This window comes from Ambystoma mexicanum, chromosome 9, assembly GCF_040938575.1.
Source record: "Ambystoma mexicanum isolate Mex_15411 chromosome 9, UKY_AmexF1_1, whole genome shotgun sequence".
In the NCBI taxonomy this organism is placed as follows: domain Eukaryota; kingdom Metazoa; phylum Chordata; class Amphibia; order Caudata; family Ambystomatidae; genus Ambystoma; species Ambystoma mexicanum.
Window position 1 is genome coordinate 1,301,026,605 of NC_090931.1, and position 20,869 is coordinate 1,301,047,473.

Sequence of the window (20,869 nt, forward strand, 5' to 3'; positions counted from 1 at the left end):
GAAGAGGAGCACAGTGTTAGTTGTGAGAATTTCTGGTCCAAATATATCCATGGAGCTGGGTGAGGGAAAACAACAGCACCAGGCCAAGTCTGTTTCCCATTCGATAAATTATCAGAAATCCTGCATAGCGCCATCTCAGAACACACTATTCCTAGGTTCCCGCCTCAACACAGACTCTTAGACACAAGAGTGAGGGCCATCCCGGGAAAGGGCCAACGATTTTCAAAAACTTCCATCACAACAGTCCGATCCATCAAGTCCCTGATAGGGTTGATGTCCTCCCTGCATCCATATAGTTCCCTTTTGCAAACTGCAGATGAGACCCCTTCAAGAGTTTCTGGATGCCGGATGGCAGCAAGTCACCAGTGCATGGAACGACAAGATTGCCCTCAATTGGGAATTCCGTCAGGCCCTACAATGGTGGTTTAGTCACCCGCATCTCTCGCAGGATGCTTCATTTCACATCCCTGCGTATCAGGCAACAGTCATGACCAACGCCTCTCTGGATGTTTGGGGAGCCCACACAGGACAATCTCACGCCAGAGGCCTCAGGCTCCCATAGGAGAAAAAGACGCACATCAATGTCCTGGAACTGCAGGCAGTTTTCTGGGCTCTCAAGTCTTTTCAGCCAAAGCTCCAGTGGAAGGTGGTGCAGGTCTTCACAGAGAACACCACCACCATGTTTTACACATCAGGAAACGGGGCAAGACGCATTCTCCCACTCTTTCGCTGGAGGCGCAAAATCGGTAGTACTTGGCTATTGCTCAACAGATGTTTTTCATCCCATTTCACCTGGCAGTCATTCAGAACACCATTGCAGACACTCAGTAGGGAGCTGCGGTCCAGCCACGAATGGGAGCGCCAGCAAGCACAAGTGTCTCATCTCTTGAACGAGTGGGGTCTACCTCAAATCGATCTCTTTGAGACAGCTACCAATGGCAAGTGTCAAATGTTTGCCAGCCGGTGTCCTCAGCTAAGGAGTCTGGAGGACATCTCATTCCCTTGGGAGGGTCTCTTCCTGTACGCATTTCCACCAATTTCTCTGTTGCTACGAGTGACCAGAGCACTCCGACATCGCCACTGCAATATCATCCTCATTGGACCAGTGTGGCCAAGGCAGATCTGGTACTCAGCACTTCTCTGTGTCAGTGGATCCAGTCATGAAACAGTCTCCCCTTCCATGCCTGCTCTCCAGAGAGGGAGGGTCAATCCTGTACCACGACACAGCGTCTGAGCCTCGCGGGCTGGTTCCTGTTGCCCTAGAATTTGGGCACTACTCGCTGCCTTTGGAATGCAAGAACATTCTAGCCAGGGCCATGGCGCCCTCTACACTAGCCTGCTACAAAGACAAGTGGAAGCGCTTTACAGTGTGGAGCCAGTCGTGCAGGATTTCTCTTGGGCACTTGAAGCGTGAAGGCTAGCACACCCTGTATTATATGTATATTCCGGTGACAGGTGCGGAAATGTCCTGTGTGGGGCCATATAGGACTATGCAAGAAAGGGTCCTTCAGAGCCACTGTGCATAACCAATTTCCTTGCATTGAGACAGAATCTGAGCCTTTGTGATCCCCTTAAATTCCTGTAGGCCAGGAAAGGTATCGAGGGGAGACATGTCTAGAATAATTCTCAGGCTTGAATGGTTCTTCTTTGGAAGGATGGACATCCTGGAATAGAAACCATGGCCCGACTCCAATGGCTGAATTGGTTCTAGGGCCCTTAGTCCCAGGAGATTTTGCATCTCATTTCGAAGTACAGAAGAACAGATATGTCTTAATGGGATAAAAGATGGTGAGAAGGGAGGAAGAGCCAGTCTGCAGCCCCTTGAGCCAATAAACCAGACTCAAGAATCATCTGTGGTTAAAGACCACCTTGCCTTAAACTCTGTGATCCTGCTCCCAGTGGAGGGCATGTGGACATGGCCTTCACTTTTGCTTCTTCTCCACCTGGGATGTTGCGGCAGAGGGCTAACTGAAGAAATCCATGGTGCTGGTCCTTTGCTCCTTCATGGAAATACTCAAGAGTGCTGAGACCTTCTTGTCTTCTGTCAATTAACCCCCTGAAACCTTCTGGAGGTCCTTGGTTCTAAAGTCCTGCTAGAGGATGAAAGTTGGAATTGCATCTGAGGGGCTTTGGTAAGGCCAGGTAACAATTTGGCAGTTTGGGTAGATGTCTTTTCCTAGCTTAGCTCCTCATCAGTTTAACCGTGGAATCATTCTCAAACAGAAAGTCTAAAAGCTTTTCCTGCACATCTTGTGCAAAACCTCTGGAGTTTAATTATGCAGATCTATGTATGCCAGTGCAAACGTGCATATCCCTTAGTGCTATGCCCAAATGATGGGCAGATCCTTCCATGAGGTCCTGGGCAATAATCTTTGTGTCGGCCAGACCAGAACTACATATTCCTTGTATGCCTTGTGTCAAGACCCCTGAACCTTGGCCAGCTCCTTCCAGAGGCACAGGTTGGCTGCCGCCAATAAGGCACTAGTTGTGGCCTGCCTCAATTGTAATAATGAGAGAGTATGCCTTCCTGATCATGGTGTCCAAAAGTCTGTCATTTTTATCTAGAGAACTGTGAACCAAAGAAGCTGAAAAGGACCAACCTTTGTGAAAGAGTGATGCAGTCACTATCACAGAGAAAAACGACATGGGATGAGCTGCAAGGTTTACAGAGTCAAAAGTGGTCTCTACTGCCTCAAGTTTATTGCTAGTGGGGGGGCCACAGAATGGGGCTTGTTCCAAATCTTCCCATGTTCTGCAAGGACATGTTTATGCAGTGGAAACCCGGTCTTGTCTAAGGCTCTAAGCCCCAGTACAACTCCCAACACCCCAGCCTTTGAAGGGGTTTCAACAGGTGAAGACCAGCCCACAAAATCTGCCACTCTGCCAAGCCTTCTGTGAAACGCCCTAGCTAAGGATGGCATTTACTAATCACCCTCAGCCATCTCATAAGCAAATTCCACCTCTCCACCAAAAGATTAGGTTGTCCTAAAGCATTCCCTTTGTCGGCAGTATGATTGTCTATCAGATTTTCCACTGGCCCGGACGGGACAGATTCTGTTACTAGAGTGAAGAACCCGGCTGAAGAACCACAGGGGGTTGCATGGGAGGTGCTGGAGGAGTGACCAGGTCGGGATGAGGAAAAAGGTCTTTGATTAGGCCTTTATATTAAGAATTCATGGTAGGAGCCTTCATGACCACCTGCAAATACTCCAACAAGAGATCTTCCCAAGTAGCCTGCGACATAGAAGCCGTTGCCAGGTTCCAAGTTGCTGATGAGACGCTCCGGCGTCCAGGTAACCGGCTGTAAAGGGTACCATTACAGCTGCCTAGGTGGCCCAACCATGGATCCGGATATCTAATGCACCCCGATACTGAAATTCCAAGTTTGGCAGGATGATTGATGCATTCCTGTGTACCCATATATCACCTTGCCAAGGCTGCGGTTTCCCCTTTCGCCATCTATTCCCATTCAGTGACTCCATTTACTTTACTAAATGCCCGATATTCTCATGGTATGGTTTCTCTTTCTATGTGCACTTTATATCCGATCTTTCCCTAAATGTGCACATTGCTTTGCTGTGATTTTTCCCCTGAAAGAAAATGATGTCCTGTCTGGAGGGACACCAGTCTGATAGTCAAGTGAGTATATCATATGGGAATTTAAGTTGCCATGCAATCAAGCAGCATATATTTGGTTGATGTGTTATATATGGAGCAAGAAGCAGTAGATCTTAAAACTGGGAGGGATTTACGAATAGTGCAACCAGCTCCTCATTTTTGAAGATTAAGGCACAATGAGAGAAAATGGTTCGGCAAGGGTCACACATGTTATTTCGGCAGTGAAGCTGGTATTTGAGCCCAGCCTGTAACTTCAGGGACTGCACCGTGGCTTCAGCTCTATTCATTGTCAAAAATGGGTGTTATGGTTTGGATTTCATGTGCGAACATAGTATCTGGTTTTACTGGATATGAGTGCACATAACAAACCGATTTAAAAACCTTCACAGTACTCATGGGCGGACAGGGAGCTCACCACCATCCTGGGCAGTATCAGACCCTAGAACGGTTCAAAAACCTTTAAAATAGTCACCACTATAACATAGTACACATCTCTGTGCTCAGCACTGCCACAAAAAAAAAATTCTAAACCAGTTTGCTCACACGTGTGGGATGTATTGACCCACTCCGCTATGCTATGCGGCATCACCCTGCCAGTTATGGTGAAAGGAACGGCAACCATGGCGGCAAAACCCTTGTGTGCGCCAAAAACCTACAAAAAAACGTGTGCTTCAGCACACAAAAAGAGGGAGGCACAACCAGCCACCCATGGTGAATGTGCGGTGTAATGGAGCACACCCTGCAGAAATGTGCCAGTGGGCTCCATGATCAGCAAACGGAGTGCAGAGAGAGAGAAGCAGCACTTTGCAAGTGAAACCCCAAAGTGTGCCTATAATTGACATTTGCTTTGTTGCTAAAAACTCCAAAATGCCTAGAACACAACACTTCTCAACATTCAAAATCTTGCCTTGTGCTAAAATTCATGTATCTAATGAAGTATTGTGAGCATACAAAGTCCTAATGTGAAGAGCAAAGCATTCTTCAGACAAACTGGATTGTTTGAAAACTGACAGCACAAGCCAAAATCTGGGTGCACTACCCGGGGCTACCTGAATGACAGTTGTCAGAGGAGTACTGATGAAACTTTAAAGTGAGCTAAAACTAAAAGTCTGCTGGATTAGCAAAACATAAAAAGAACTGTTGCCAAAAAGGAATACAGATTGTAGTGTTTTTGATCGCACAGATTTTAAAGCTAAGAAAGTAATGTATTTATGTCTGATGCAACAAATTTGGTTGTGGCTGTGCACATATATACCAAAAGCTGGCAAAATGTTTTTAGTGGCTTGATCAAAACAAAAAAATGGTACACACAGAAACCGAGTCTCTGTTGGTGTCTTGTTGCAATAAAGTGCTCATCTCAATGAAAATAGTGATACAAAAATTGCTAATCATTTAGGATAGATTGCTAATCAAAATGTCTTGATTTAGCATTATTGACTAATCAATCTTGCAAAATTAATTTATGCCTTGTGACTTTATACATCACATACATACATACCTACATACATGGAATTGGGAAATTTCGAGCTCTGAACATAGCATCTCATTACTGACTAACAGAAGGTTTCCTTAGTTCACTTGCATTTAGCAGTCACTTACTACATGTATTTCTAACATAACGTTCTTTGATCGTTTCTATATACATGCGAAACCACACGTGGCATCACTTTACTACTTACTGTCAGTAGGCTTCTGAGGACGTGAACGTACCTGCTTGGCACTGCGCTCGAACACCACGTACTGCTGGCACTGGTCTAAGCGCCTTTTCTTCAGGGTCCAGAAGTGGAGCACCCGGTTCTCTCGCTGCAGCAGCTCGCTCAGAATGGCTGGGAGGAGAGATAGGAGAGTCGGGTACAGCCCGTGTTATGGCTCTGCGGGTCGGTAAGTGGACTTCAGAGTCAACAGGGTAGGCTGGCATGATTTCCCTGGCACCATGAACTTGACATCCCAAGAGACAATCAGTGTTAAAGCGCCCAAGTCCTAGCCCCACAGTGAACCAGAAATAAGGCTCACCTTTTTAAGGTGCTCATTCTTTCAACATTTCCATCTGCTTTTATCCATTATTTTTGTTTTTATAATTGTATTGGTATCAACATTACATGTATGTTATAAAAACATGTCATAATGAATACTTTAACACAATTTTATTAAGGCAAAAAGTAGAGTACCCCTGAGATGCTTGCATCAGGGTATGCAGAGCAGGGAACCTGCCACCAATCTAAGTTCTAATTCAATAGAAATGAGATAGGAGACGCATGGATCTAGGCGTCACCAGATCAACACAATAGCCACTGTTTCACCATTAACTCACAAAGTATGTGCATTAAAAAGAAACACATTTTAACGCAACTGCGCTCAAACTGAGCCAATTTTGATCATCAACCCCCAAGTTTAATTTTTCACTTTTCTTTTAATAGACTTCTGCTCGTTTTCATTGCTGATGGCCTAAGCCGTGTCACATTATCTTTTTAAATAGCTTCAAAAAATTAAATCGGCCCGTTTTTCACATTCCAAATGTTAGCAGCCTTAACAGCCTTTGATTGCAAGGCATGACTGACAGCACGGGCAGCCAATCCACAGAGCCATTGATCGCAAGGCGCGACTGACAGCATGGGCAGCCAATCCACAGCGCTGTTTTCCCGAACTTCTGCATCCAACGAAAGCAAATACCCAACAGCTAAATCTAAAGGTGGTTGGCTGCTGCTGTGAGGTCTCAGTAGCGTACATCCACATTGGTAGCAACAGTGCGGTGACGTCACAGTTGCAAGTTACCGCCGCCACTGGAGCAGGGCCGGCCTTTGGGGTCCCAGCGCCCTGGGCGAATCCCGCCCTCCCCGTGCGCCCCTGGTCAAAGGGGGCAGGGCCAGGAAGTGGCACTTTTTTTTTTAAACCTCCTCGCTACGGCGAGGAGGTAATTATTTGAATAGGGCGCATCAGCACCCTGTTATTAGATTAGCTCTGCCGCGCCTTCTGACACTATGCCCGCTCGGGGGAGCCCTTGAATGACTGCCCCGAGCTGGCGTGGTGTGGGGCTAAGGCGCCTTTTATTGTTGAAGGCGCCGCGGCGGAGGGGCGCATTTGGTGACAATGGGGTGCTGAGCACCGGATTGTCATTGAATACGCCCGCCTGCTGCGCCTTCTCCCTCTACGCCAGCTCGGGGGAGCCCTTGAAAGACGTCCCCGAGCTGGCGTGGTGGGGGCTAAAGGCGCCCTGGGGGGCGTGGCACCCCGGACGGTCGCCCGGCTCGCCCCCCCCTAAGGCCGGGCCTGCACTGGAGATCCTTCGAGAATACACGCTGTGCCCTGTGATATGCTGCTTCCATGCAGCCTCACCCTCAACACTGCTTTCGGGTCGCCTGCTCTTCTCATTAAAGGCAAAGGGTGTGGCTGGTTCGGCATAAGGGAAGCTTGTCTCAGGGGAAAAGAAATGTGCTTTTGCGGGCTCCAAAGGCAAAAATACCACCCATTATTATTAAAAGCTTATCATCATAGTATGCACAAAGAGAATTAAAGGGGGGCTGGATAACGAGGGGGATTTTTTACACCTCGGCATTGAAAGAAATCGATTTTTGCTCTGGCTATGTTATAATCCGTAACCTGTCTGTAGAAAACCTCCTGTATGTAGCATATTCTTCACATGTTCCTAAGCTACCAGTGCCGTGATACTTAAAGGGCTTGGGCGCTGTCAACAAATGAAATAAATAAATCCTTACGGTCCATACCTACCCACCTCTACATATCTATAGCCTATCCGTCACTCTTCCCATTCCCGACATTCATCACAGCTGTACCATACAGCTGTGATGAATGTCGGGAATGTATCACATAGCTAAAGGGGAAGGGAACAAAAGGGTTAAGTTATCAATGTCATTCATGCCAGCTTCCCCCTTCCAATGAAGAGGAATATTCAGCCTTCAGCAGGGCAGTTTCTAGACAATATTGTGACCAGGGCGGAACACCAGAATACGCAATCCACCCTCTATGTTGTTCCTCTACTGCTACCTCGCACTGCACACCCTTTCCAAAGCAATGGAATCATTGTGTTAGGGTTTTTTGCAAACGTCCGGTCTGTGACAGGACTTGGGAAAGCCCACCTAGGGTGAATAGAGTTACACCGCTTAGGTGTGGCCTAAACTACCCAAAGGTATGGTAGAATGACGAGCAGGCTTAGTCCAAGAAGGGAGGAGGGCTATAGTTGGATACGAAGAACTCAGAGCACACCTTGGTTCAAGAAAACACTTACACACTGCAGAGTTTTATCAAAACAGACATTTATTATATACTATAAGGCACAGTGTCCTAAGTACTATAAAACATATATACAGCGTAAGATCACTTGCAATATTCTTTCCATACAGATAGATGTTCATATGCATTCAGAATACTTTTTCAGAGTAACAAATCACATAATAAACCTGAAATAAATATGCAAACTTTTTAAAACTCTTAGTAACTTTTTGTAACTGCAACCCAATCCTGTCTTAAAAGTCCAACACTACCTAGTTTGTGTCTCTCACAGTTCAGATGGGTCACCAGTGGCCAAGGGCTGGCCAGAGAAGTGGCAGGAAGGGGAAAAACACAGTGTTCAGAGTTGTTGGATCCAGTAGTAATCACTAAAGTTGCAGGTAAGTTAAGTCAGTGGTTCAAAAGTGGTTCAGGGAGATTAGGATGACCCCCTGAAAGGGCGCCCCAAGGACGTGTCCTAGGGCAGGCAGTTTTACTGCGAAGAGCACAAAGGGTTGTCCCCCCAATGTAACTCTATGGAGACCTGGGAGGGTGCAAGAAGCATGCTATCTGCAGCCCCCATAGACACAGGATCGCACCAGCAACCTTCAGGTAAGTTATACCGTAGGTGAACAGTACCTTTTCAGTGAAGAAGCAGTTGCAGTGGGATGGTTCCAGCCGAGAGATGCCAGAAGACAGTCTCCCGTTCTACGGTCCAGCGACTTGGGAAAGGTGGATCTTACGACAGCACTCGAGCAGCGGGACGGCCACCAGTGGATCTTCTTGGTCTCGGTTTGTTGGAGCCTTCAGCAGGCTCAGTGGATGGGCGGTTGTCACCGCTATCAACCCTACTCTGTTCTCGGTCCTCGCCTCTGGTGAGGGGACTCTCTAGAACTGGTTCAAGTCATTGCAGACTCAGGATGCCCTCGAGGTGAAACCGCGCTTCTGGAGATGATGCACAACGATGCAGCACAGGACCGCAGGTTTTGGGAGTTTGCAAGCCGTGGAGGTTGCAGCTCTTCAGGGGAGGGCGCAAATTGTAGATTGTCTCGAGATTGGTTAGGCCCACCAGTCTATGGGAGGAAGAAGTCTTCTTCGGATCATCCCTGTCACTTGAAATGACGAGGTCAGGACAGCAGCAGTTACTCAACATGCTCTGGCGATCTATGGAAATGCTGGCAGCATCATCCTTTATCCTCCTCTTCGGAATCTTCTTGTTCCAGTGGTCGACTCAGAGTTTCTGTTCCAGGAATTCCGGATGGATTTAAGCAGGTGAGTAGCAGGAACACTGGCCGAGTCCACCAATCATTAACCATTCAAACATGGGGGTGGCTGTCCAATGGGGATCCTTTATAACGCCTATGATGCCATAATGCACAAAGAGGGGTGTGGTGGCTAAACCTTTTTCTGGATGCGAGAAAGAATGTCAAATAATAAAAAGGTAATGTATTTTGTTGAATACATTATAATTGCTTTTCTATGTAGTGCATCAAATCTGGTTCAGGCATGAGTGACGCCAGCTCCAAATGACTAGGTGCAAAGTTATGGATGGTACGTTCCCCAACTCACTAACGATCCATGCAGCCGCCCAGGCGACTTTAGCACGTTGTAAGCGTAATACCCATCTTTAATCCGGAAGCGCTGATTAGATCCCATGTGAACTGTAACATGAGGACTATCATTATCCCTGAACTCCAGGACAGTGATATGAGCAGCATGGCAAAGTACTGCCACAGCCTCCCGACCGCGGACAGGACAGGCTGAGTGATGTGGATCCACTACTAATCCGTTCAGTTCCACATCTCTAGAAGTTATCCTATAAAAAGACTTTTGTAGATTAAGCCGCACTGCCTACAAGGATTCATCAGCCGCTCACGTATCACTCCATAAGAGAGATGCACTCATAGTAAAATATGCTCCATCCTATTCCTAGGCCCGAATGCAGAGTTGGCTTGCAGCGACCATGAATTCTAGCAAGACGCGCTCACAGCTTTGCAGAAGGACATGCAAGTCTTGCTAGTGCGGGGTCAGATGAATGTTCAAGAATCCAAGGGACTGAGATTTAAGGGTTCTGAGTCAAAATGTAAACATTTTAAGAAAGAAAAGCAAGACTTATGTGAGAAAGCTTTAAGATCATGGCTGCCACTGAGGCTTGTCAAAAGTGATCCACAATGTGGCACTCGGAAGCAATGAGAGTCTTGGGCCCTGGCACGGTGGTTCTTGCTTTAGCTATTGCTGCACTGGCCCTTCAGCTTCTAAGAACCCTTGGTTTTGTCAGTGGGCCCATATGAAGTACTCCGTGTGCTCCTTCTCAGCTGGTTCCTTCTGCAATAAAGGAAGGTGAACCAATTACACCCAGTGGTGTCCATTGATATTTTCCACCTCTCTCTCCGATTGAACCATTCCGTCTCCTTGGTCCGCTCCCTTTTCTATCCCTGAGTCACACCTTTAATGGGTATGGAGGCTCTGTCTACCAAGGCTCCCCCCCTTCTCTCTCCTCCTCATCTCACCTCAATGAGCTTCTCCCCCAATGAACCATTGATTCCCCAACCCAGTCTCCCGCCCTGCAGACCGTCTGGTCGCTGCCGCCACTTGACTGTCTAGTCATTTTGAAGTTCTTGCAGCAACAGCTTGCAGTGGCGTTGCTGGAGCGGCCCAGACACCCCCCCATGAAATCCTGTTCTCCCCATTCTGCCCCCCCACCCAAGGCGAGCAGTGACTGTGTTCTCTGTTCGTGGTGCTATTTGTGACACTAAGGCAAATGTCTGCATATCACACGCTGCAAATACTCTCCTTTTGTCTGAAAGCTAGCAGTGATCTTGGTATGCATTCTGGCATCCGTATGAACATGAGCAAGAGACACTTCTCAGGTGTCCTGCCCGCTTCTGTACAGCGACCTCCATGGTGTGCACAGCAGCTTGCAGCCCCTCCCAACAGAATGCAGTGCACGAAACTGCAAATGATGTGCCTTAGTCAGTGAATGGTTTCGTGTCTGTACTATGATGGAAGCGGAGGTGCAGTGGGGTGTGGGTAGTTGGTGTGCACAAAAGCCTCTTTGCAGGAGTGCTTGTGGCGTGTGATATGATATGGCATTTGTAACGCACCACATTATCTTCAGAGTTGGCCCCCCCACTTGTATCTGTGCCCCACCCCCCCGACGTTTGTCTTTTTCCCGCTCTGTGCCCCTCCTAAATTTGATTCCTGGCGATGCCACTGCCAGCTTGGCATCTGCCCACAGCTCCTGTTGCTTGCTCCCCAGGGCAGGCACCTCTCTGGCATGTCCTGGCCAGGGCCCTCAACCCGGGCTGCCACGCCCACTTTCTCCACCTACAGCACTCCTGCGGTCCCGGGTAGCTGCCCCACTGCAGCTGTGTCACGGAGTTCCATCACATGCTTATTTTATATAATGGGATGCACATTCTCTCTCAAAAGTATCACCCAACTGTGCTCTGATCAATGCTACACATTCTGGCAGAGAGTTCTTTAGCAAATGTGATAGATGCTTGATCCACAACGAAGGAATAGTGAGCAAACCCAGTGTATGCAATGAAGGGCGGTGCCGAGGACTCTGCACTATGTGGGGCAGGCAGAACGCCGAGATTATTCACTGCTCTCTCAATGTGCTAGCACCATTGCTGGGAGTTATTCGTCATGTTCTGCAACATTTGCAAAAAATGCATCCGTCTGCTCAATGTACAGAATTCTGATTCATGAATCATGCAACGGACTGGAATAACTCATGGGGCTATCGCCCCCTCTATGCATTAGTAAAACGTTTGCAAATTGATGCGTCAAAACAGTCAACTTTCATAATAAGTACTCTTTTAAAGCTTTCATATATGAAGTACTTCTGTGAATGTGAGATGAATATGTAATGCATTGATGATGAAACTTGCAAAAACCTTACTACTGAGCCCTCTGCTTTCATTACTGATCGCATGCGGGTGGCAGTCGACGGCGGCACGATCAGGGGCCCTGAAATTGTGAGCCTGAAGGAATTTCTGCTTGAAGGGTCAATATGTTCCCATTTGTATCACCCATTCCCACAGGCCTTCAAGCGGCCGCCTATGTGGCCTTGACATAGAACAGAGGTTAACGATGTGCGGCACTGAAAACATTTGTATATGCAACAAATTAGCTGTGGGCCTCAAAGGAGCTGTGCCCGATGAGTCATTTTTCTTTACTAGCTATTGTGGGTGTTTCTGCACAATCCTCTGTTGAGCGACATACAACCACTGGCCTTACTGGGGGGGGGGCTAACACCTGACGAGAAAGGGAAGCCAAACCTCTCTTAAGTGGAGTAACATGGACAGAGTGACGAGGTTCAACTCTCAGGTAGGAGTAGTAGGCAAGCACAGATGTACAATTAGTCCACACATTTGTCTCTAGAAAATATGCCGCAGTGATTTACTTAACATTAGATACTTTAATTATGTTACACTTATAAAACAATTAGGTCAAAAAATATGTAGGCACATAATATAGCTCATTTAAGGATAGTATATCTATATAAAAAGTAAATGTCCAAACGGACCCTCCTCACCCCGCTGCCTGTGTGTGGGTCCACGATCTTAGATAGGCACCTAAATAAATGAGCAGAGGAGTGGGCGGCAAGGGAGAAACATAACCTAGAAAGCAGGTAAAGTCCTGCATGGGTGTAAGGACAAAGTTCTTCAGAAGAAGCTGAGAGCAAGGTTCTTCCTGAGCCTGTGATTGCAGAGAATCGATTTATTCTGAGTGTCGCGAAGGAAGATTTGTTTCTTAAGAGGATTCAGGAGGAGTTGTCAGAGGAAGAGATGCAGTCCTGGCTTGCAGAAAGACCAGCAAGACACTTGATAGATGGATTTCCATGTTTCAATTCCAAAATATATCTGCCTAGTAAAGAGCTGCAGATGGAGATCATGCAAAAATGTCATGAATCAGAGTTGGTTGGTCATCCTGGAATTCGTAAGACAGTAGAATTAGTGGAGAGGAAATTCTAGCGGGAAGGGATGAGGCAAGATATTGAAGACTATGAAGACCTGTGAAGTCTGTGCTCGGTCTAAGTCTGGAGGAGGGAAACCATCAGGGTTACTGAACTTGTTACCAGTGCCTCCCAGTCCTTGGTTTACAATTTCTAGGGATTATATAGTAGATCATCCTAAGGATCAAGGCTGTACCAAGGTATTGGTGATGGTAGATTTGTTGACCAAGGCTGGGCACTTCATTCCAATGAAAGGAGAGGCCTCAGCAAAGAATCTTGCAAAGAGTTTTCTGCAGGAAGTGGTGGGACTGCATCGGCTGCCTACGCAAATTGTGTCTCATCGAGGGTCCGAGTTTCTTTCCAAGTTTTGGCAGGCTTTTTGTAAGGATTTGGGAATTGAAGTACAGCTTTCCTCAGGTTATCATCCAAAAACTAAAGGGCAGACAGAGCGGGTAAACCAGGAGCTAGAAAAGTATATTAGAGCTTACTGGCAGGAGAAGAGGAGCTGGGTTGATCTCCTATGGCTGGCGGAGTTTAGCTACAACAACTCTGTTAAGGACTCTACTAGTTATTCTCCTTTCTTCAGTAATTATGGTTTTCATCCCCGAATTTTAAAGGAAGTATTACCATCAGAATATTCAAATCCAGAGGTAGAGCACAGACTAATTAGTACAAGGGATCGTCTAGCGAAGGCTACGGAGGCCCTAGAAAAGAGTAAATTAAGGTTTAAGGCTTTTGCAGATCGGAAGCGTCAAAGTGGGCCGCAGTATCATGTGGGACAAAAGGTTTGGTCCACAAAGAATTTGCGTCTGAAAGGGAGAACAAAATTTAGCCCAAGATTTATTGGTCTATTTGAAATTGAAAGAGTAATAAATCTGGTTGCGGTCAGGTTAAGGTTACCTCCCAGTATAAAGAGTCAACCGACATTTCATGTTACTTTGGTGAAACCTTGTGTGTTAGGAACTCGCTTAGGAAAACCACCACCAGGAATTATCACAGTGGAAGATGAGTAAGAATTTGAGGTTAAGGAGATTGTAGATTTCAGGTTGATCAGAGGAAATCTGCAGCATCTTATTGATTGGAAAGGTTACGGGCCGGAAGAAAGGTCTTGGGCGGATCAGGCAGATGTGCATGCACCTCGTTTGGTAAGAAAATTCCATAGAAGGTTCCCTACCAAGCCAGGCCCTGGGATAGGGCTTTGTGGAGGGGCTACTGTCAGGGCTGGCCGGAGTAGAAGGCCTGCAGTGATTCATAGGATAGGACGCTGCTTTCTAAAGTATAAACATTGTAGGTTGCCCAAGTCAAGATGGAGGAATGTTAGCCTTATCTGATTGGTTGGGGGAACAATGGTATGTTTGCCTTATCTGATTGGTGGGGAGGATAATAGCCTGGGTACTTGGCTGGTGAGTAAGATTCTAAACTGCCTTTCATCCATAGTAAGTCAGAGGCAGGTAGTATGATTTTTAAGTTCCTTAACTTAGGCCTTTCCAGAGTTCAGAAAACCCAGTCCAGAAGTAAGAAGACGGGAGTAGCAGAGGGAGTAGTTCCTTGGAAGATCACAGATGGGAGTGTTTCATTTAAAAGGTTCAAGTTTTAAAGAAAAGGTTTCAAGACTGTTTGAGCAGAGGAATACGTAATTCAGAAAGTATTTGGTGTATGACTGATTTAAATAATCCTTTTTTGAGACTATATTTTTCTGTAAATAGTTATATAAGGCGTACTTAGAAGTGCAGTGCCTAAAACTATCAGTTCAGTGAGCTGAAAAGAGAACTGTAAAAAGAGTTGCACAGCGTGATGTTAAACCGTAAACCACTAACAACTAAAGAGTAAAGGAAAAGCCTAGTTCAGCTTCAGCGCAGCGTTTGGTAAAATTGCGGTCTGAGTGAGCGAGCGCGAGCTGAACTGATTCAAAAGGAGCGTCACGTAGGAAACGCGCAGGCAATCGTACGCCACTGCCGTGCGCGTCTGTTTGGCTTCGAGAAGCGCGTCGTTTTGTTCAGAGTACATAAGTCAATTTAAATTCATACGCAAGTGATGCGCGGTGGCAAGACTCAAGCACAAGTGTAGCGCGGGGTTCTGAAAATTGGTAAAGACGCATGTCAAGCAAGTGCTCGTTTTCCTAGAACCTCGGGTACTAACATTAGCGCGCGATTAACTCAGCACCAATAAGGTCGGTCAGAGCAGTACTGTTCCTTAGCAAATCTGTGTGTCATCAGTTACGAACCGTAGAATAAAATTCCTAATGAGCTTCAACGTTGTCAATCAGTTCAAGGGGAATCCTAGAGAATTCATGAAGGTACAAAGAGGACTACCAAATAAAAAGACAAGCAAGAAAGAGGAACTCTTGGTATCGTAGCATGCAGTAAAGTTACTACACCAATTACACAGCGTCTTGCAGGTTTGGTTAGAGTAACTAATTACTGAAGGTAAAGAGGAAGTAGAAGACAGACTTGTAATTCAGTCAACTAGAGCATATTATTAAACTGATTCAAAATGAACTACCAGTACCTTTTGGAGGAAGACAATTTAGAATTTCTTGCCTGTTGAAGAGCAGAGTCTTAACTAGAAAAGGGTTCTAAAGACAATATTATGGTCAGAGACTAACCCTAAAGAATATTCAAGACATTACTCATTTAGGAGACCCTCTAAATGAATATTTTAAGTCTCTAAGCAATTAGTGGTGGTAAGGTGAACGATCCTTCAGCTGAAATATTTAGAGTAGTGCATATGTAACCAAGTGTGCTTGTTTTACTACAGATAACAGACGGCCAGAAGGTTGCCAGGCTGCAGTATCTCGTTTTTTATTTTCTCCACTACCCCTTTCCCTTTCTTGGGGTTCTCAACTCAGCTGTAAAATATAGGTTGAGAAGGGAACTACTGGTGAGGGTCTGTGGGATCAGCCTCAGCTCCTGTGGACTTCGGCAAGACTACCCTGACAATGGGCCTGCATATGTAAGTACATTATAATTGGTTATTTATAACACGCTTAATACCCAGAGGATCGAAACTGTGTTGCTCTGCCTCGTCATGCTTCCAGGGCGAGCGTGTTGCCTCTGAGCTATTGTCCTATAGACACCACCCATCCCTATTATAAATGGGAGTCCTACACCAGGGCCTGGCACAATGGTATGATGTAGGCATAAAGGGGAACCAGACCTTCTTAACCTACAGGTAAGATAGTTCTAAATGCCCCTAAGGCAACACTGACGCCACATAAATTAGGTTCCCAAAAACCTTGTATTAAAATAATACAAATGTACAAGTTCTAATTATGATCATACTATGGGTGTAGAAAAGAATTATTACACAGAGCACAAGACTTCTAAAAAACTAGAAACATTTTAGCAATACTTGCTAACACAAGTTGAAGACAGAGGTCTAAGTATGGCCCTCATGACCCCCTTATGACTCTCAGCTTGAAGACAGAGAAATGACCGAAGCACCTCACGCGTAGGCCTTTCATCGCCATCACCAATGAATCGCAGATATGAGAAATATCACTCTCTCAGAAAGCCTTCCAAGACACACCCAATCGATGATGTGGAGGAGATGTCATCAACCGAACAAGTCGACTGACTGCAAATCGAGAAGTCAAAGACATCATCACTGACATCACGATGTAGCTGCATGCAGACATGAAGTACACAGGCATCCACTCACGAAGTTACACGAACATACATTATTTTATTGCATAGACACGTAACACATGCTTACCTCACGCAGGTACACGACAGATACACTTGCATATCTCTATATTCTTTGCTAAAGCCAAACCGCAAGACGGCAAAGTATACACCTACGTAGCTTGCACATGCTTGATTGCCACTAACATAGAAAGCCAGAAGGACAAATATGGAAGCTATAGCCCCACTGAAGTGAACGAAGAAGGGGAGACACATTTTGAATACATGGAAGGGCTGACAAGATAGCTGCAGCCAGAGGCAGGCAGACACGGTGCAACCCCAGCCAAGGACAAGTGGAGACGGAAGGTTCCAGTTACCAAGACAATAAGCCACCTGCCAGAAATTCAGGCTAAAATCCTCTTAATTGCAAGCAGGAGAGCTCTATTTTGTGGCCTCGACACATGTGACCTAGAAGAACAGGACCATGCCTATTCACTTACGGTAGACGGAGAGAAGCTGTTCACATCGAACTAGAGGTGGAAGGATACAAGTGTTGCTCAAGAATTAATAACTGAAGGCACTCTCTCAGGCGTTGGTGATCAGAGAAGGCAACATTAGGGAAAACACAACACCTCCATGCTCATTCCCATTGCCTTGAAAAGGTACAACCAGGTTGGTAACTGTCCAGGGTTCCAGGGCTGGGAGGACACATTCTGCCCAATCCAGAGTCACCTTTCACGTGAAGACATAATATGTTGCAGGAGTCGATAGTTTTCTAAGGTTTCTAAGCGTGCGCTTATTCACTGATATGTTGTAACATGTCTAACATTTGAGGATTTGTTGGGTTTGATGGAGGGTGTGGGGGGTAGCAGAAGGAATACCAATGTGTCCGAAACACTTTGATTTACTCTTTGATCTATTCTGTGCACAGAAAAAGTCAAGCTCGACGTGGTTTTGAGAGAGAGGAGGGGGGGCTGATGCAGGACCCGCTTACCGCCACCGCACACTACCAGGAGGGACTTAGTTACGCATTTTGTCCGGCTTTTTACACAGGACCTCCACCAAGGCACTGAGTGGGTCGTTTCATTTCTGAAAATATATGTGGAAGGAAGAAGGACTCGAGCCACTTGGCGCACACACAGTGATAACTGGTGCAGGTATGATATGATAGGTTATTTATAACGCGCTTAATACCCAGAGTTTTCTAAGCGCAGACCGGGGATCGAACCTGCGTTCCTCTGTGTCGTCTTGTTTCCAAGGCCAGCACGTTGCCCCTGAGCTATCCTCCCGAGAATAGGAGGATTTCATCTCTCTGCTCTCTGACTGGCACAAGGACAGATTGCGAAATGCTGAATAGTGCACTTGAAGCCTGCAACAGCTCGTGCCCTCCTGCCAGCCTACCTCCCCACCTGGACACTCTCCAGCAGATCTTCAATTACTGCCCGGCGAAAGCCCGCATGGTTACACACCGTTAAAGAAGGCTTTTCTAATCCCATCATGAAAAAATAATTAGACGTTTTCCCCGTTGTTAAAATAATGTTGAACTTGATGTTCATAAAAAAGCGACAACTCTTTTCAATAAGAAAACAACTAACAGAATACTTGTTAACAAGAATACCTCTGCAAGGCTGCACAATGTTAATACACCATTTGGGGACTATACAATAATTCGACCTTTGAGCAGGCATGAAAAATGGGTATATGTTACCTAGATACTCAATTGTTCTGTATTTTAGGGCTCAGTTGAGTGTTAACTCTACAAAACTCCCCCAAATAACCCAAGTGGCTGGGGCCAACTTTGCCTAGTGGGAGATAGTTTGGGGAACTCTGGCATGGAGAGGGAGAATTGTCCCCCCCATCCCCATCCCCCATGAATCTGCCGGTGGCCCCAGAAGTTCCCGGCTACCCCCCGCCAGGAAGGCCCCAGGCCCGCGCCTACCTTTGACTTGCTGCTCCGGACCTCTCGTGTGGCTGGCCACCCCAGGCATGCTGACGTTGTTTCGGTGGATGTACTTGAGAAAGACTTCAGCATTCCGTCGTGCTAACGTGCAGGCCTGTGGAAAAAGAAAGAAAGCCCTCTTAAAGGTTGCAGAGAACACCGGCACGGTGCAGGAGAGGCCACGCACCCACCCAGATGTGCACGTGAACAGGTGCACCATCGCCAGTGCGTGAGGACAAACAGAACATACATGCTACTCCCAGAAGCTTCCCAGGCCACACAGAAAGAGGAAAACATGCACACTGGTGGACGGCGGATGGAGCACGGAGGCCACGAAGCACCCCCCCCCGACCCCCCATAACAGCATTGGAGGCAACAGGGATATCGCACAACCCCACGCCCCCCCCCCCCCCATAGTGCCCTCACATATACCCACCTCTTCAGGGTCAGACATGCTAAACAAAGGGAACGGAGCTCTTAAAACACTGGTCAAACAAGCTGCTATTTCCGTGCACAGCCGGAGAGGAGGCAGCCTAGTGCCCTGCCACCATTACAGTCGATATCGTGGCTGCTGGCATGAGGGGCACACGCTTCTGCGACAGTCACGCCGTTCTGCTGTCCACATCTCCAAGCACTGGCGCACTGGAGCCACTGGGAGACGCGCCACACTCGCTGCAAGCCCACAGGAGAAGGCACCACGAAGAGAGGCAGCTCTGCTGCTCCTGGTGGAGCGTGGAGGTGGCCTGCCAATGCTGCACCAGGGGCAGAATGTTGCTCACCACCTATTGTGACGTCCTAAGCAACACACAGCAGGTTCTGATGGCAGTGGACAGAAAAACATCCCGCGCAGGATAAAGAACTGAACGGCGAGTCTCAAGGTGCACAGAAACATGCACGGATCACTGGCACATACAGGCAGCTAAACGAACAGGCACATGTGACAGGCGGGTAAACGAACGGGATGGACGCAGCAATTAACAGATGCAGGAGGTGGGGGGAAATAGATAGCATGGGTGGGCAGTAAAGGCTCATTAGATAAAAAGGAGGCGAAAGCCTTCGCCGAGATGGATTGCACAGGCAGAATAAACGCTCCATGGAATAAACAGGATACCAGATGGAAGGGGCCCTGTACAGAGGGTCTGGTGAAACAGACACCACAATATTATAGCCTTGCAGACTGAGGGAGGGGTCGTTATCGCGGGATAATGACCAGCCACCTTAAGTTTGGGGAGGGTCAATATCTCATAAATGACCACTCCAGAGGTCTATAAGGCTATTAACACATGGTGGTAGTAACAATACATGTTTTGGAATTTCCGTGAAGTAGTTAAAATGGTGCTTTAATAGTGAGTAAAGTAAATGGACAAAATGAGTTGGTACATTTAATGGGGTTTTATTTTATAGTTTTTAAATGACATGGTTGTCTTCATAAGTTAAGCAACTTGGTTGAACGGGAACATGTTTAAGATGAGCATGTATTAGGTGAAAAAGTAACCGGTTTCTCAATAAGAAAGTGAAAGTGTTTGCCAATGTTCTTTCGTTCTCTTTTTTGTGCCATGTAGCATGCTGTGGCAAAAAAGGTCCCTCCACAGAAGAATTGTCTTGTTGAAACACAAGCTTGCCTGGAAATTGCGTTGTTGTTTCCCTGTCTGCTTCTGAAGACACAGTTCAGAATGCAGTCAATACCAGTAGTTACTGACTGCACTGTAATGGCTGCACTGTAAACATTTGGATTGGCTGAGAGGAGGTCAATAACAATTTCCATGTGCTAAACACTTTCAAGTGGGAAAATGTAGGTGCGGGTGACTGGGCAGAGGGAGAAAAGGTCAGAAATGTTTCTGCAGTGTTTTGAGTAGTTATAAGGGGCATTTGGACTGGGTAGTGGTGTCAAGAGGAGAAGTTGTACCTTTACCTGCAGAAAGTATTTCTTGAGCAGGTGAGATTTTAATTGGAGAAGGAGGGGGTGAGACAGATGTGCAAGAGGTTGGCATAATATATAGAGATACATGGACGGAGAGCTAGAGGTTAACATCGAGGCAGACAGCAGTGCTATTACTGATGCTTGCACAGATCTGTAAAGGTATATCAACAGGTGGACCCACAGCCAGAAGACAGACGGAGGGATGGATGTATGGAAGTCAGAGAAGCCGACTAACGGAGCAATGTACCACAAACACATGGGCCCACAGATGACGACAGTGGCGCAGGGGGAGCAGGAGAGGCAAACAATAATATGGGCAGATATATTAAAGTTACTCACTGTAGTAACTAGAGTACTCACAGTCCTTAGTCCCCCTTCATTCTTTGGGGCCTCCCCAACATGGGGATGGTACTGAAACCTTTGGCAGCAAAAAAATGAGCTTCCCCTTTAAATTTAGTAAAGTGCGCAGGGGCGCGTCCAAGCCCGTAAAACCCTGCCCTGCGGCACCTCACCTCAGTTCCCTTTTAACACATCAGACGGTTTAACACCTAGCTATTCCGAATACTTTAGCCCCTGGCATA

The 20,869-nt window shown here is 46.7% G+C and overlaps 1 protein-coding gene across 6 annotated transcripts in view; it reads right to left on the bottom strand.

Moving 5' to 3' along the window:
- The window catches only part of KALRN (kalirin RhoGEF kinase), a 1,827,638-nt gene that overhangs the window by 627,879 nt on the left and 1,178,890 nt on the right, over positions 1-20,869 (bottom strand). For all 6 annotated transcript variants that reach the window (XM_069616662.1, XM_069616664.1, XM_069616661.1 and 3 more), the window contains exons 19-20: positions 18,368-18,482; positions 5,329-5,444 (exon numbers count right to left, since the gene is read on the bottom strand). In XM_069616662.1, coding sequence (XP_069472763.1) covers positions 5,329-5,444; positions 18,368-18,482 — 231 coding nt within the window. The remainder of the gene's footprint in view (positions 1-5,328; positions 5,445-18,367; positions 18,483-20,869) is intronic.